At 43.5% G+C, this 17,500-nt stretch overlaps 1 protein-coding gene across 1 annotated transcript in view; it reads right to left on the reverse strand.

Moving 5' to 3' along the window:
* LOC136679711 (syntaxin-1A) overlaps positions 1-17,500 on the reverse strand; it is an 89,273-nt gene that overhangs the window by 12,308 nt on the left and 59,465 nt on the right. Inside the window, exon 6 of the mRNA XM_066658376.1 lies at positions 14,312-14,420. Within this exon, the coding sequence (XP_066514473.1) occupies positions 14,312-14,420 (109 nt within the window). The remainder of the gene's footprint in view (positions 1-14,311; positions 14,421-17,500) is intronic.

Consider the following 17,500-nt stretch of genomic DNA (forward strand, 5'->3'; position numbering starts at 1 on the left):
CGTGGGTTTCCTCCGGGTGACTGTCTGTGAGGAGTGTGGTGTGTTCTCTCTGTGTCTGCGTGGGTTTCCTCCGGGTGACTGTCTGTGAGGAGTGTGGTGTGTTCTCTCTGTGTCTGCGTGGGTTTCCTCCGGGTGATTGTCTGTGAGGAGTGTGGTGTGTTCTCTCTGTGTCTGCGTGGGTTTCCTCCGGGTGACTGTCTGTAAAGAGTTGGTGTGTTCTCCTTGTGTCTGCGTGGGTTTCCTCCGGGTGCTCCGATTTCCTCCCACTGTCCAAAAACACACGTTGAAAGATGGATTGGTGATTCAAAAGTGTCTGTAGGTGTGAGTGAATGTGTGTGTGTGTGTTTGTGTGTGTGTGTGTGTGTGGCCCTGTGAAGGACTGGCGCCCCCTCCAGGGTGTGTTCCTGCGTTGCACCCAACAATTCCGGGTAGGCTCCAGACCCACCTCGACCCTGAACTGGATAAGCGGTCACAGACAATAAATGAATGAACAATAGCTGAGGGAGTGCATTGGTGGTGGGTGTAGGCTGGAATTAATTTGGTTAATGCTAACACACACACACACAAAGACCACCAAGCTCATATAAATGTTCTCCTAATGAACTGAATATGAAAAAAAAAAGTGCATACCTTCTACCTCTGAGAATGAAATCTCCTGCTGTGATTTTTTTCTGCTCAAACACAGTGGTCACCAGTGTATTAACATCAGACCTGGTGATCCGGTGATAAGTCACCTCTTGGAGAAATAAGGAGAAGTGACCAAACACAGCCTGAAGGTGGCAATGTAGCGCTGCATTTTGCATTTTACATTTTTAAATGCAAAACGTTGTCATCATTGTTGTAAGCAGGGTCTAAATCTCTCCAGTTGTGAGGAAGCACAGTGCTTTTATTTTCTGCTTGAACACACGGCTCCAAATTTATATGGTCAGCAAGTTCAAAAGTTTCACTGCTCCACAGACAAATGCCGAAGGACTTTACACCACAGTTGCGATCGAGCACAGACCCCTTAACCCCATTCAACTCTAGTGTCCCTTTTCATTCCACGCTTTAAAAAGAGATTATAAAAACAGTGTATGCACAACTTAAGTCCACAGTGGGTGCGGGGTTCAGTCATTATTAAAAAGAAATGTTTCCAGAGATCTCCAGCAGACTAGTGTTTCTGGGAAATCAAGTTCTGGGCTGGAATGTTTTTTTAGATACGTTTATAATCAGGACACAGGATCCATTAAGAAAAATGGCATTCTGGAAAAAATATATAGGTCTCGGTACCACTGGGAACTTAGACAGCACCATGAGTCAGGTCTGATAAAAGTTTCATGTGTCCTGGTTATGAATGCACTAATTAAACACCAGCACAAAGCTGAACACGCCAGCGATGCTACACTGAGTTTAGAATTGAAATCCAAGTGTGAAATATATATAAAATATATATGAACATGAATATCAGCCTCTTTAAGGTGTGTACATAACGGACACTCTCAACCGTGCACACACAGCTCGTACAGTCTCCTCGGAAAAGCACGAAATGGGGTGTTGTGGAGCAGTCACACATAAACGATGAGTGTTAAAGTTAACCTCATTAATGCTCTTGTGGATAAATGCCATCAAATCCCCACAGCAATATTCAAACATCAAGTGTCTGGATTTCTCAGAAAGTATAGAAGCTCTCACTACGATTAAGGGGAGACGAACCTATAATTAATAATACGCTTCAATTCAGAAAAAATCAAAAATCAATAAGCAGCTGTCCACAAACATATGGCCACATAGTGAATGTGACAGAGTACAAATCTCCACCTGAAAAGACAAAGCGCATGTATTATGATTTTTATCTTCTTTCATTTATAATGAGGGGCCAGAGGACACACACGTGTCCAGTTTCCCCCTGTTGCTCCTTATAGTAAATGGATATGACTCGATGACATCACCAGTCAGACACACTCATCTGTCCGTCCATCTGGTCGTCCCCTGGCTCCCATCTCCCTCCCTGGTCCTGCATTTTTAAACACATCCATCTGCATTCCTTTAAGCACCTGTCCAGCCTCAAGGTTAATTAGCGAGCTCTGCTGAATTAATGGAGTTAGAGGTGGGGGGGTGGGTTTTCATGCTGAGGGTCCAGGTTGTTCAGAAGGTGCACTGTAATAAACCACAGGACACGGTGTGGAAAACACATCTATGGTATTTACAAATCTCATCTAAACACAACGTGTGTAACAGTTTCAACATCCTCAGAGATGTAAGGATTGGAGCAGGACCCTCTGGATCATCTGCACATGAGCTGAAGGTCACCCTACTCAAAGCCAAGCATCTGCTAGAGGGGTATAAAGCCCCCAAACATAGAAAACACACAGAGGAATGAAGTACCTAGCAACCTGAATGAGCTGGAATGAAGTTTGACTAATGTTTATGTGGCTGAATGCAGTCAAATGTCCACAAATGTTTGCGCATTTAGTGTATTGTAAAAAGACTGCCATAAAGAGAGAGAGAGAGAGAGACTGATAGAGACAGAAAGAAAAAGAGAAAGAGAGAGAGAGACAGATAGAGACAGAGAGAGAGAGAGAGAGAGAGAGAGAGAGAGGGACTGATAGAGACAAAGAGAGAGAGAGACTGATAGAGACAGAAAGAGAGAGAGAGACTGATAGAGACAGAGAGAGAGAAAGAGAGAGAGAGAGAGACTGATAGAAACAGAGTGAGAGAGAGAGACTGATAGAGACAGTGTGTGAGAGAGAGAGAGAGAGAGAGACTGATAGAGACAGAGAGAGACAGAGTGAGAGAGAGAGACTGATAGAGACAGAAAGAGAGAGAGAGAGACAGAGACAGTGTGAGAGAGAGAGAGAGAGAGACTGATAGAGACAGAAAGAGAGAGAGAGAGAGAGAGAGAGACAGAGAGAGAGAGAGACAGAGAGAGACAGACAGAGAATCACAAACGTTCTCTTGATTAAATAAAACTTGATTAAAAAACTTCCCTAAAATGATGTCAAGTGAAAAACAACAAAATGTCACCAACGTCCCTATAGATATCTTATTAAAGGTTGTAACTGTGGTGTGTGTGTGTGTGTGCGTGTGTGTGTGGCTTGTAGTGAAGGACGGGGTGAATTAATGAGGGAAGAATAGGACAGGGATGTTGGGGCTAGATGGAAGGAGGAGAGGCTGGGGTCAGTGTTCTCATCTTAAACTCTGATTATAAGCATTAGGACGGGAGGGGCAGGGGGGTGGACGGAGAGAGGGAAGCAGCATGATGGACAGAGAGAGAGAAAGTGAGGAGAGAGAGTATGATGGTGGGGGGGTAACGGTGACAATGATGGATGGCTCTGTGAGGTCAGGGCTGATGACTGTGCTCATGGTCAGAATATTGATGCGGCCCAACTCTGACATTTCACCACAGTAGCCTTGCTCCCACTGATTAAGCAAAAGCGTGTGTATGTAAATGCTCTTGTGACTACATGCTATAAGATACTGACAGAAATGTTCCAACACTCAGTATACACCTTTCAGGAAGAGTAGATTCAAGCCCCCTGTGCGGAGGTGTCCGTAATCTTTTGGCCAGAAAGTGTATCTAATTAAATGTACTTAAAGATTGAAGTGATTTTCCAGCTTAGCTCATGAATAAGACGCCCGTCTGCCTGTGTCTGAATATCAGAAGAGCGCGGCCTCACATATGATTTGAAATAAATTAATTTCTGTCCAACACTTAATATGAAACCTTGCGATGAAAGAACACATCAGAAGAGAGCAGATCAATAAGTTTCTTGCTTTTTTCCTTTTACAATATTTTGAAAGCCAAACAGAAAGGACCTCTGCTATAATGACCTTCAGTGCAGAGGCAGGGTGCTAAACACACTGCCCTGACCGTTAGTAATTAGGGCAGTTACTTCACTGAATACACTGTGACTGCAGAGTGATCTCTGTGCCCATTTCTCAGCAGTGATTCTGATTCGATTACACAGTGCATACAATAACCAGAGGAAGGGCGGCAAGGTCGTAAGGATGTCGGATTGCATCTGTAACCCCAAGAGGCCTCTGCAGATCAGCCCTGTCCAATCACTTTCTTTGGGTTATGGTCATAATAAGGTTTACACTGTTTGTCTTTACAGCCACTATGCTACAATTTACTTCATACACACCTCAAGTCCAGGACCGTTTATCGAACGCAAATGAAATCAGAAAGCAGTGATTTTTAAACCTGGTACATCTGTGACTTTTATGGGCTTGGGAACACTATGACACACTGTGGTCCGAAAAACTACTGTCTACTGTTAAATTCTTTACTGCATGTGACTGTTCAGTTAAAGGAACACTAGGTAGTAATAAGAAATATCATGCTTTCAAGGCAAATAAAAAGAAACAGAAAAGAAGTGCAAAGTTTTCCAGCGTAAAGTTTAAAATCCATAATCTGTGGTGATACAAGGTTTAAGTTGTATATCTTAAACCTAAGACACACACACATTCACTCACACACACCTATGGACACTTTTGAGTCGCCAATCCACCTACCAACGTGTGTTTTTGGACTGTGGGAGGAAACCGGAGCACCCGGAGGAAACCCATGCGGACACAGGGAGAACACACCACACAGACAGTCACCTGGAGGAAACCCACGCGGACACAGAGAGAACACACCACACTCCTCACAGACAGTCACCCGGAGGAAACCCACGCAGACACTGAGAGAACACACCACACTCCTCACAGACAGTCACCCGGAGGAAACCCACGCGGACACAGAGAGAACACACCACACTCCTCACAGACAGTCACCCGGAGGAAACCCACGCGGACACAGAGAGAACACACCACACTCTTCATAGACAGTCACCCGGAGCGGGAATCGAACCCACAACCTCCAGGTCTCTGGAGCTGTGTGACTGCGACATCTACCTGCTGCACCACCGTGCCGCCCTTTTTCTACTATATGTATTCATATTTTGGAGCCACGTATGCTATGCATCTAGACAACATACTGGTAAGAGATATCCATGCATATTTACAACTTTCAGCACCAAGCCACATTCGGTATGTGTTTAAAAATCATGCCTGTGAAGTGTGTACCATCCCCTTGTTTTTCTAAGGTTTTGTGGTGCTTCTCATCTTTTCTCTTTTCTGTGCTGATCTGAGACTCACGTTATTCATTCACACCTTCCCACACACTGCACGGCGAGGTGTGCCGTCAACAGAGAAGATGGCAAGCTCGCTGTTTTTCCAACCACAGCCTCTCTACCCTGTTCTGCTGGTTTGCGCTGTGTAGTGGGGAGTTCTGACCCATTAAATCGGAATGACTTGTGGGATTCACTACTGGGGGGCGCCTTTCCAGAAGTAACCACTTCATCTGGTGGAGTGTCAGTTCCATGTAGCTGCTCCCTGGTCCCCACCTCTGAAACATAGGCGTCTCAAAGCTACAGGCAATGACACTTCAGATTAACAAACCCATTACCCACAGCACTGCTTAGCAATACCCTTGCTTCTGCAGTCAAGCCACTGTAATTTATGCACAAACAGGGGCCAAGAAGCACATATTTAAGCTGGAATTAATTCCTGGAAGACAAACAGCGTTCTTCTAAAAGATAAAGATATGATTTTTATCAACAACCAGGTCACGCAGGGTGCTAACACACAGCTAGCAAGATCTCTACACACTCTAACACTCCTTATTATAATGTGCAGTATATCATCAAACGTTCTCTGTGCAAAAACTGCATAATCTCTGTAGAAAAACATCAACTAAAATGAGACGCCCTGGAGCAACTGCATATGTGTCTGAGGTCAGCTGTGTGTTATATCACAAATTCCTATTGTGTTGCCCCGTCAATTGCTACATTGCACCCAGTGGACTCCAACTCCCAGGGTTCTTTCTTGGGTGAGAAACAGAGCACAAATCAAGAGAGACAGAGTGTGCTACCAGTCACCTGAGTATTTATGTGTTATACCTTTTGGAAAGACTATTTAAACACCATGCTTCCTTTGTCACTTTCTTTTTGCTAAGCGTTTTTTGGTGTTTACTCTTAGTGTTTAGAGCCATTTCCTCGGCCTTATACTACTTTTTTTTACCTGGTCTTTATTTGTCCACCTTGACATGTGCTGCCTTTGTTTTGAACTATTGCTTGCTTCGCTCTGTGGGAAATGAGCTGCTAGTGAGCAGTGAGGGGTGGCGTTGGATTGGGGACAACTGGATGTTGTGTGTCTAGTCTAAAGAAGAAAATAACTATCCGGCTGGTTACTAGCGTGAAGAAGGAAAGTGAGTGTTTATCGTCTTATGAGGATGTATTAAAGCCAATGGAATGAATAACTGAAATAATGTCTTCGTCAGGGATGTCCATGACACCAAGACACACTCTGGATGTGCTTCAACAGCACGTCTACAGGTAACTGACTTTCTTTTTTGATTATTTATAATGAACATTTGAACACAATATATGCATAAATGTTAATAAATGACCATGTAAATGTTAACTAAGGGACCTCCACACTGCAGTTACGGCTGCTGCCATGATATAAGACGCACCACCCTCTCACCGGCCCACACTGGCAGTTCAGTAGTCTTACTAATCATAAGCCAACTTTGAAATGGAAGGAGCATTTTCCAGGTGTAGAGAAGATCAGCGCAGGGGCTACACATGGCATTATCAAACCGAGAGCAGCTCCATTAGCCCACCATTCACTTTCATGTGTCTCATTAGGGTCTTAAATCTCTCCCAGTGCCCAGGAGTCATGCCTGGCTTATAGAGCAAATGGTTCTTGGACAATTCGTGTGCGATATTAGTGAAGCAATTACACACAGCTGCTTAGCATTTTGTGTGTGGGATAATCATAAACATGAGCTTATGGTAAAGAGGAAGCTTAAATGTGTTTGAATGGATAAAAGTATTTGGGACTATGTTTGTATTATGAGATTGTGATTACCAGAGGAGTTAAAGTGCTTATATGGGAGCTTTGTGTGTGTGTGTGTGTGTGTGTGTGTGTGTGTAGTCGTTCATGACTACAAAAAAATAAAAAATAAATAAAACGTGGTTACACAGCAGTGGGAAAGACCATAATTAACCCAGAACAATCTGGTGTGGGCCAGGACAGAGGAGTGAGAGGAGGAGAGAAGGAGAAGAGGAGGAGGAAGAGAAGAGCGATGGGGGACATGTGCAGAGGTGGAGAGGCCTCACGACTCTGTGGAGACGAGCAAATGAGCATCAATTAACACTGTGTAGAAAAAAAAGCTGTTAAAGCAATCCCAGAGAAAAGCAAACGCAGAGAGGCAGGAGCTCTGCCGGGCACCAGCCCACGCTCCAGGCAGAATGGGGCCACGCACACACACACACACACACACACTTACACATACACATACCCAACATACACATTAGGAGTGTAAACATGGATCAGTCTGCACATGGCAATTTAAAACGGGTCATACTCCTATATAACAATGCTCAATTAAATAAGCACATTTTTCAGGCAAATTACTAAGTCACTTCAAAGTGACTCTAATCACAAACCCCACAACCCAGCACCACCAATACATACAAAATGGTGCACTGGTGTAAATGTAAGCAGCTGTATGTGTTTATTCATGTACCTCTTAAATCTGTATACAACAAAATCAAATCACAGTGGAATGATCAACAGCTTGGGGCTTCTCTGAGAATTGGAAAAAGAAACTAACTCATGCCTATAATTGTAAACAGTTATAAAAATATATCAAAGCCATTCTAGTTCACCATTTCTGCTGTGAAAGTTAAAGTAACACTAAGCAGCATTTTACCTTAAAAATGAGCTTCAAAATTACTGTGATGCTTCTTGAGCAGTAATATGGAGAACAGAGTCTCTTTCGTTGCTACTCTGGGCACTTTTGAGTCGCCAATCCACCTACCAACGTGTGTTGGTGGAGCGTAGAAGCACCCGGAGGAAACCCACGCAGACGCAGGTAAAACACACCACACTCCTCACAGTCAGTCACCTGGAGGAAACCCACGCAGACACAGGGAGAACACACCACACTCCTCACAGACAGTCACCCGGAGGAAACCCACGCAGACACAGGGAGAACACACCACACTCCTCACAGACAGTCACCCGGAGGAAACCCACACGGACACAGGGAGAACACACCACACTCCACACAGACAGTCACCCGGAGGAAACCCACGCAGACACAGGGAGAACACACCACACTCCTCACAGACAGTCACTCGGAGGAAACCCACACAGACACAGGGAGAACGTACCACACTCCTCACAGACAGTCACCCGGAGGAAACCCACGCAGACACAGGGAGAACACACCACACTCCTCACAGACAGTCACTCGGAGGAAACCCACACAGACACAGGGAGAACACACCACACTCCTCACAGACAGTCACCCGGAGCGGGAACCTGCTGCGCCACCATGCCGACTGCTTTCAGAACAGTGCTGTAACAATGAATTGCACTGTGCAACTTTTTTGCCCAGGAGCAAAAATATAAAATCTTCCCTAGTGTTGCTAAAGGGAATTTTGTAAGAACAGACATAATACAGAAACAAATATTAATATTTCAGACTTTTCCAGATGCAGAAACTGAAGATGTTCAGTTGGTTACTTTAGCCTTTGCTGCAAGAACAGGGAAGGCATTACTCTGGTGTACTCTGGTGTTTATATCACGCATCCAAAGGCTAAAATGGGCTGTGGAGGAAAACATTGTTGGAAGAAAGCTTATAAATTCTGTCTTCATCTTTAACTCCCTCCTCATTTCAAGAATGTGCTGATCAGGTGATACACGGTGGAAAATGTGCATGACTTCATACTGACACCTCACAAAAGTGAGAAGACTTATGAGGTGACCATCACCAAAAACGACTACCGTATACTTATACAGACACCTACACCTACACCTACACACACACACACGTTTACTTGCTTCAGGTCCATAGCATTCCTGTGGGTAAAATGAGTGTGAGAGAGCAAAAGAATGAGAGAGAGCAAAAGAGAGAGAGAGAGTTGCCATGGAGACCCAAACCGAGGGAAAGTGATTGGTCCATTTTGGGCCCCACTTCGCCCATATCATTTCAGTGAAGTAAGGAGCCTTTAAGAAACTGACAAGGGAGATAAGGTCTTTCAGCAGCTTCAGCTTGCACCATCTTCCTGGCTTCAGCGCCATTAGCACCAGCGGCAATGGAGGACCACTCTCTGACCACATTATGCAGATGTATGCACCCATCTATTTATAAGATATTGGGCATCATGATGGAGAAATAAGTGGTCCTGGTGTCTTAGTGCCTTGGAATGCAAAGCATTGGCTCTGCACATGCACATATACGCAAATGTATTCAAATGTATGCACCCACCTCAGCCTTGGTTTAAGAAGCCCCTGTTACTTTATGATCTGTTCAAAAAAAAAAAAACCAAAACATGCATTTCAACCACAGGTCAAAGCAGTGTGTTTCAATTAAATGCCTCAAAGGCCTAAAGCGTCAGGCTGGAATTGAGTTGCTGTGCTTACTGATAAATTCCTGGGAATGTATTGCTTGGAATTTCCCAGAATTGCACGCTAACAAGAATATTCTAGCCTTTTGGCTCAGTTTGACCAGGTATAATTTTGCAGACACCTGCTATTTCAACATTTTAAAATGTTATATATATATATATATATATATATATATATATATATATATATATATTTATATATACTGTAAGCAATGTATATGGATACACCTTAATAAAATAGGAATGGTTAGTGATATTAACTTTCTGTTTGTGGCACATTAGTATATGGGAGGGGGGAAACTTTTCAAGATGGGTAGTGACCATGGCGGCCATTCTGAAGTCGGCCATTTTGGTTCCAACTTTTGTTTTTTCAATGGGAAGAGGGTCATGTGACACATCAAACTTATTGGGAATTTCACAAGAAGAACTGTGCATATATATGGACAGGGGTTGGCACGCTGAAGCATATTCTATTAGCTTGTAAGGTTAGTTTGTCACTGGGTCGGTATACATGGAGACAATGAGGTGCTAAGGGTTTTTATATATAGGGTTTTAATAATGCATTGACGAATGGCTGTAGTAATAAAAAAGGTTTGTGCGTGAGGGGGAACGTTTTTGAGAATGTCTGCAGGCTACACATATTGATAGATTGGGGGGGAAACACGAGATTGGGAATTGCTGGTGCATGTACGTAAAAAGCTGCAAGTCCCAGAGTGCATTGTGTTAACTACACTGAGGCCAGACATGGTGCTCTACTCTGAAAGTAAAAGGATAGTTTATTTCATAGAGTTAACAGTTCCGTTTGAGGACGCGGACTTGCCGGCTAAGGTGAGGGAACGTGATTGGCAGGCACATGTAAGACTGGTGGAGATAGGTGTTAGGGGATTTGTAGCCAAGTCTGCCACATCTCTGCATCAGGGACCGGAAACTAAGGGCAGCTGAGAAGGAGATATCAGAAACAGCGGAAAGGTTGTCTGAGAGCACAGATTACTTGGTGAAATGCACTGTAGAGATGCTATTCTGATTGTTGGGGATGTAGCACGTAAGGTCACATGGAACTGGTGGCACTGAGCATGCATTAACGGTGTCAGTGGGGCTAGGTACAGTGTGGATTTATGGTTGTTGGTGGTAAAGGGTGAGGTAGGACTGTAAAACTGGCTTGGAGGGGGGTGGGGATGGGACACCAGACTACACTGTTGAGCCTTCTGGAGGTTTCATGGGCTTAATTAAGTGAAACACCAATGAGGGAAGGTTATTATCAAGGTTATCAATTGGTATTTTACCTCCTTTGATGCAGCAGCAGTTTCTAGCATTCTGGCAAGTCTTTTGGAACAGATTTTTGATTGCATTCAGCCAGAACATATGTGAGGCTGTGTACTGATGCTGGATGATTAGTTCTGATCACAAACAAGGCTCCAACTACCCCCAATGGCAATGTCACTGCTCCATAGCATTTTAGCTGATGCTTGTCATTGTGACTTTAAGCTCTTGAGCATCCAATTTGGTTCAAGCTGTTCTATAGAGAGATTATACAAGCTGTGTGTGCAAAATTCAGTGTCTGTGTCTATAGTGTTTGCACCTTACAGTAGCTCAGTTCACTTATGTAAGGGATGTGTTTCTTCACAAGCTGAAGATGGAAAGTTTATGATGCAAGATGTTGGCCTAAAAATAAATATTTGCAGGCGTCCTAAGGCAAAACACTCCCCATAGAAATCAAATTATTTTCAAATTCTCCATTAATTTTCCATTATTCAAATGAACTCATGAATTCATCCACCTCCGCCTGTAAGATTAAGAAGCCCCTGTTCTTATAGCTCTTAAACACATTAAAGCAACATAATTTAATGAAGTGCCTCCAAGGCTGGGAGTGTCAAGCTGTAATTGAGTTGCTTTGCTTACACCAAGATCCCCCTAGATTCAGTATTTTTTGCCATTTGTCGGAAGGTTTTAATATAATTCCTGTGCCAGCGGGGTCTTTTCTGCTCACCGAACACATATTAAAACGCGTGGGCTTTTGTTTCCTCGCAACCTTTCAGCTCAGTTTGGCGAGATATCAAGGCGCCGTTTTGCAGACTGGTGACTGCATCATCTTCGTCTGTCCCAATAAGGCCCAGACACTGTGATTAGAACAGAATAAACAGTAGCCATTCATCCTTAGCCTCAGAGCTCAGCTTCAAAGCAGCTCTTAGAAATCTGAAATTTACAGCATGAAATGTACACAGAAATCTCCGAATAATCAGAGAGTTAAGATGGAATCAATGTCATTCTGAGTGGTTTGATATAAGATGCTCCGTTCTACAGAAACTCCCACTTGTTCACAGCGGTGGTAATAAGCATTTAACTCCTCTTTAAGCGCTTCAGGGAAAGTTATTACGTTATGTGGTTACAAATACACAGGCGGATGCCTCAGATACTGTTTTACACTTTTACTGAAACAAAGTTGTGCCCTTTTAAACATGCATTAATTGAGGAGGGATACGTGCAGTATGTTATGAGGCAAAATGTGCAATAGTGACTGATTTGGTATTAGTGCTATATTAATTTAAATTCAACATTATATTTTACCACAATACACTGCATTATAAATGATTAACTTCAACGTTAAATTAGTTATAACTGTTAAACAACTGGAGAAGGAGCATGGCATAATAGAGGAGCTGTTTCTCCTTAGAATTAACCAAAATGTATAGTTTCTAATGTTTGATTCTTTGACGTTTATTCAGAATTTAATCGTAAGACCTAACAACTTCTAGGTAAGGATTGTAATATTACGGCTGTAATATTCCATCCATTATATCATTCATTCATTGTCTGTAATCCTTATCCAGTTCAGGGTCGCAGTGGGTCCAGAACCTACCTGGTATCATTGGGCGGGAATACACCCTGGAGGGGGCGCCAGTCCTTCACATGGCAACACAGACACACACACATTCACTCACACACACACACCTACGGACACTTTTGAGTCGCCAATCCACCTACCAACGTGTGTTTTTGGACTGTGGGAGGAAACCGGAGCACCCGGAGGAAACCCACGCGGACACAGGGAGAACACAGCACACTCCTCACAGACAGTCACCCGGAGGAAACCCACACAGACACAGGGAGAACACACCACAGTCCTCACAGACAGTCACCCGGAGGAAACCCACACAGACACAGAGAGAACACACCACACTCCTCACAGACAGTCACCCGGAGGAAACCCACACAGACACAGGGAGAACACACCACACTCCTCACAGACAGTCACCCGGAGGAAACCCATGCAGACACAGGGAGAACACACCACACTCCTCACAGACAATCACCCGGAGGAAACCCATGCAGACACAGAGAGAACACACCACACTCCTCACAGACAGTCACCCGGAGGAAACCCACACAGAAACAGGGAGAACACACCACACTCCTCACAGACAGTCACCTGGAGGAAACCCACGCAGACACAGGGAGAACACACCACACTCCTCACAGACAGTCACCCGGAGGAAACCCACGCAGACACAGGGAGAACACACCACACCCCTCACAGACAGTCACCCGGAGGAAACCCACACAGACACAGAGAGAACACACCACACTCCTCACAGACAGTCACAAGGAGGAAACCCACACAGACACAGGGAGAACGCACCACACTCCTCACAGACAGTCACCCGGAGGAAACCCACACAGACACAGGGAGAACGCACCACACTCCTCACAGACAATCACCCGGAGCGGGAATCGAACCAACACTGTATTCTTCATTAATCTGGGTAAATAAAACCAAGAAAATCATTAGCAGTCATACTGTAATTATAAGGACCTCAGGAGCTGAATGGAAGGCCTTAGATAATATATTAACTAACAGTAAGCCTATTGACTCCATTGACTTTAGCAAACTAATAAAGAGTAAGCTGTGATTGTCATAGATGTGTATCAGAAGTCACTACACCTTCAACACTTACCCATAGTTATGGCACAGATCTATCACACACTACTCTTACCATTCAGATCATCTTTATTTGCAGTCTTTAAGTAAGAGTCACAGCAATGCTGGCAGTGTCAGACAGGCGAGTGTTTGGCAGCACAGGGCACAATTAATACAGAGCCCCCCAGTGCCCACCAGAGCAGATGGCAGGCGGAAAGGACCTGAAAGTCCTCAGCTGTGACGCTCTGAGCAGCTGGCACAGTGACGCCTGCCAACCAGGTAGAGACAGACTGCCAATCTAGTCACAATACTTCCCTACAGAGACCCCATACATTCTCCCATACAGAGCGCTCGTTCATATACACCCCATGCAATCCGTATAATACCTGGCAAGCTGTATTAAGAACCAGCAACATGGTATCCGAGTGCTACAGCTATGTGGTCAGGCATTACATGGATCATATGAACACTGAGATTAGAGGAGAGCTCACACAGACATGAATGAGCCATGAATGAGGTCTCAGCTCTAAAGGGGTTTAAAGCTGTCAGTCAACTTGCAGTACCACCAGAGGATTATCAATTCAATGTCAATTACATTATACACTCAACAATTATTGGATGCCTGCTCATCCAACATTCCGTTTTTGGGAATTAACGGGGAAATCAGCCAAAAAGACCCTAGTGAAGTCAGGTACTGATGTTCGATGAGTACTTGTGGATCTGAAACTTCACTCCAACACATCTCAAAAGAGGGTGTGCCTGAGAGAGGCTGGGTTATGTTTTTGTAGCCTTACATCTTTAGCCTATGTCTGGCATTAAGCATGGACAACTGCTTCACAGTCCAGTGTGTCCCTTTTTAAGCAGCTGAGTTTACTCATATGAAGCATTGTCCACAAACATTTGGCCATGCAGTTTAGAGTCTTTCATTTCTGTGTGTGTGTAAACGCACTGATCTCAAGTTGTCTCTGGATCCGGCCCTTGCAACGCTCCCTGTAGCTCGACTGTGTGGCATTGTATTCCGTCATCACCTCCACAAACTTTCGGGACAGAGTGGAGTGCTGTGAAAAGAGGGGGGCGAGAGAGAGAGAGAGAGAGACAGAGACATATATGAAGGTATTACAAACCATTAGCAAACTTCCATCATCCCAGGGCTAACGCAAGTCTCAGTATCAGAACAGGTTGGAGCGACTAGAACAGGCAAAATTCTGGAAAAATTTAGGCACAAGGCAAGAGTTGTGTTTGGACAAATTAGTCCTAACTAATGTCAGCAAACCTCCATTTCACTAAAGCCACATGGGAGTGGGTCCCTTCTTTGCAGCAATAAAAGCAGGTCTGGAACTCAGCAGTTATTGAGTCAGCAGAGCGTTGTTGACTTTATTGCACTCTGTGAGTACACTTTGTAACTTTATGTGGTCTGCCACTTTGTAGCTGAGTTGCTGTGGTTCCTAAATGCTTCCACTTTTCAATAATACCATTCACAATTGATAGTACTACACACGATTTTAGTGAGGTTTTTGGAGTGACCCATTCTTCCACAAATCAAATCAAATCAAATTTATTTGTATAGCGCTTTTTACAACTGACGTTGTCACAAAGCAGCTTCACAGTTTCAAAACAGAACATTTAAATAAAAGCCCAATGCAAGCAAGCCGAAGGCGACAGTGGCAAGGAAAAACTCCCTCGAGGCTGGAGGAAGAAACCTTGGGAGGAACCAAGACTCACAAAGGGGACCCATCCTCCTCTGATCAAACTATAGATTGAATTTTAAATGATCACCAATGAAGTGTCATTATGCTACATAATAATAATAATAATAATAATAATAATAATAATAATAATAAGGTGAGCAGCTGGTCTGGTCTGCAGGAGAATCCAGCAAACAGTCTTCCATCAGTGGGCCACCATTCTCTCAGAAAAAAACAGTAAAACAGTAAAAGGGAAGCAGTTAGTTTAGTTGAGTGCAGCAGAGAATAAGAGCATGTGAATATTTTAGTGTAGTGACGGATCAGACTGTAACAGACTGGGAGTAGGGAAACCAGAAGGAGCTCAGGCAAAGACATCCTTTCGTTCCAAGCAAGAGAAATTGTGAGCACATCATCCAGGTTTACCCTGATTCTCCATGTCCATGAGTTCCTGAAACGACAACCTTCAACTAGACAGAGGTTAGTTGCCAAAGGCTAAACTGAACAAGTGTGTTTTGAGCCTAGACTTAAACATAGTGACTGTGTCTGCGTCCCGAACACTAGCTGGAAGATTGTTCCAGAGCTGAGGGGCTTTGTAGGAGAAGGCTTTCCCCCCCGCTGAAGTCTTATGAATTCTGGGTACTAGTAAGAGGCCGGCGCCCTGAGATCTGAGTAATCTTGGTGGTTCATAGTGTGTGATGAGGTCTCGCAGGTATTCAGGGGCGAGACCATGTAAGGATTTATACGTGAGTAAAAGAATTTTGTAATCAATACGGAATTTAACTGGAAGCCAGTGAAGGGCCGATAAGACTGGACTGATATGATCAAATTTTCTAGTCTTAGTGAGGACCCTGGCTGCAGCATTTTGAATTAACTGGAGTTTACTCAGGTTTCTGCTGGAGCATCCTGATAAAAGTGCATTGCAATAATCTAATCTTGATGTAATAAAAGCGTGAATTAATTTTTCCGCATCTGGGAGGGATAAGGAATTTCTTAACTTAGCGAGGTTCCGAAGATGTAGGAAAGCTATTCTTGTAATGTTACCTGTATGCTGATCAAATGATAGATCTGAATCAATTATAACACCCAGATTTTTAGCTGATGAGCTCGGGAGAACAGGGAAGTCAAAATTATGTATTAAATCTGATACCTTATTTATAGCAGGTTTTGGACCTAGAAGGAGAACCTCGGTTTTGTCGCTGTTTAGCAGAAGGAAATTGTATGACATCCAATGCTTCACTTCTTTAACACAGTCCTCCATTTTCTTTAGTGTAGGTTTGTCATCTGGTTTGGCTGATATGTATAACTGTGTGTCATCTGCATAACTGTGGAAGGTAATGCCATGCCTGCTAATAACTCTGCCCAGTGGCAGCATGTATAATATGAATAGTAAAGGTCCTAAAATGGAGCCTTGGGGAACTCCAAATCTCATTTTTGTATGAGTAGAAGAAACATTATTTACGTTTACAAACTGATAGCGATCTGTGAGGTAAGACTTAAACCATGATAGGGCTGTTCCTGTTATTCCAACCATGTTTTTTAATCTTTCTAGCAGAATAGTATGATCAATTGTATCGAAAGCTGCACTGAGGTCTAGTAGAACTAGCATGGATACGCAGCCTCGATCAGAGGCGAGAAGAAGGTCGTTTGTTATCTTAACTAAAGCTGTTTCGGTGCTATGGTGTGGCCTAAAACCAGATTGAAATTTTTCATATATGTTATTCTTATGCAAGTATGACCTAAGTTGTTGGGCCACAACTTTTTCTAAGATCTTAGATATGAAGGGAAGGTTAGAGATGGGTCTGTAATTGGATAGTACACTAGGATCAAGATTCGGTTTTTTGATTAGGGGCTTAATAACTGCTAGTTTAAATGCTTTGGGTATGTGACCTAGTCTAAGGGATGAATTTATGATTGTTAAAATGGGATTGATTATGACTGGTAATACTTCTTTAAATAGTTTTGTTGGTATTGCATCAAGTGTGCAGGTCGTACAATTTGACGAATAGATGATTTTCTCCAGTTCTAGCTGTGGTAGTGGGTCAAAGTCCTCTAGTCTTTCTTCTATGTTTTGTTCTATATCATCCACACCAGATGACAGACAGGCTGGATTTAGTAATATGGTATTTATTGTTTGTCTAATATTTTCAATCTTATTGTTAAAAAAGTCCATAAAAGCATTGCTGGTGTGAATGGCTGGGATCTGTGGATCAGTAGCTGTCCGATTGTTTGTAAGTTTAGAGATTACATTAAAGAGTACTCTAGGATTGTGTTTATTATTTTCAATCAGTGAGGACAGATGTGCTGAACGTGCACTGACGAGTGCCTTTCTATATTGGATAAGGCTGTCTTTCCAGGCACAGTGAAATACTTCCAGTTTAGTCGACCGCCATTTCCGCTCTAATTTCCTTACGGTTTGTTTTAAGGTGAGTGTTTCTTCATTATACCAGGGAGCG

Source organism: Hoplias malabaricus, chromosome Y (genome assembly GCF_029633855.1).
Source record: "Hoplias malabaricus isolate fHopMal1 chromosome Y, fHopMal1.hap1, whole genome shotgun sequence".
In the NCBI taxonomy this organism is placed as follows: Eukaryota; Metazoa; Chordata; class Actinopteri; order Characiformes; family Erythrinidae; genus Hoplias; species Hoplias malabaricus.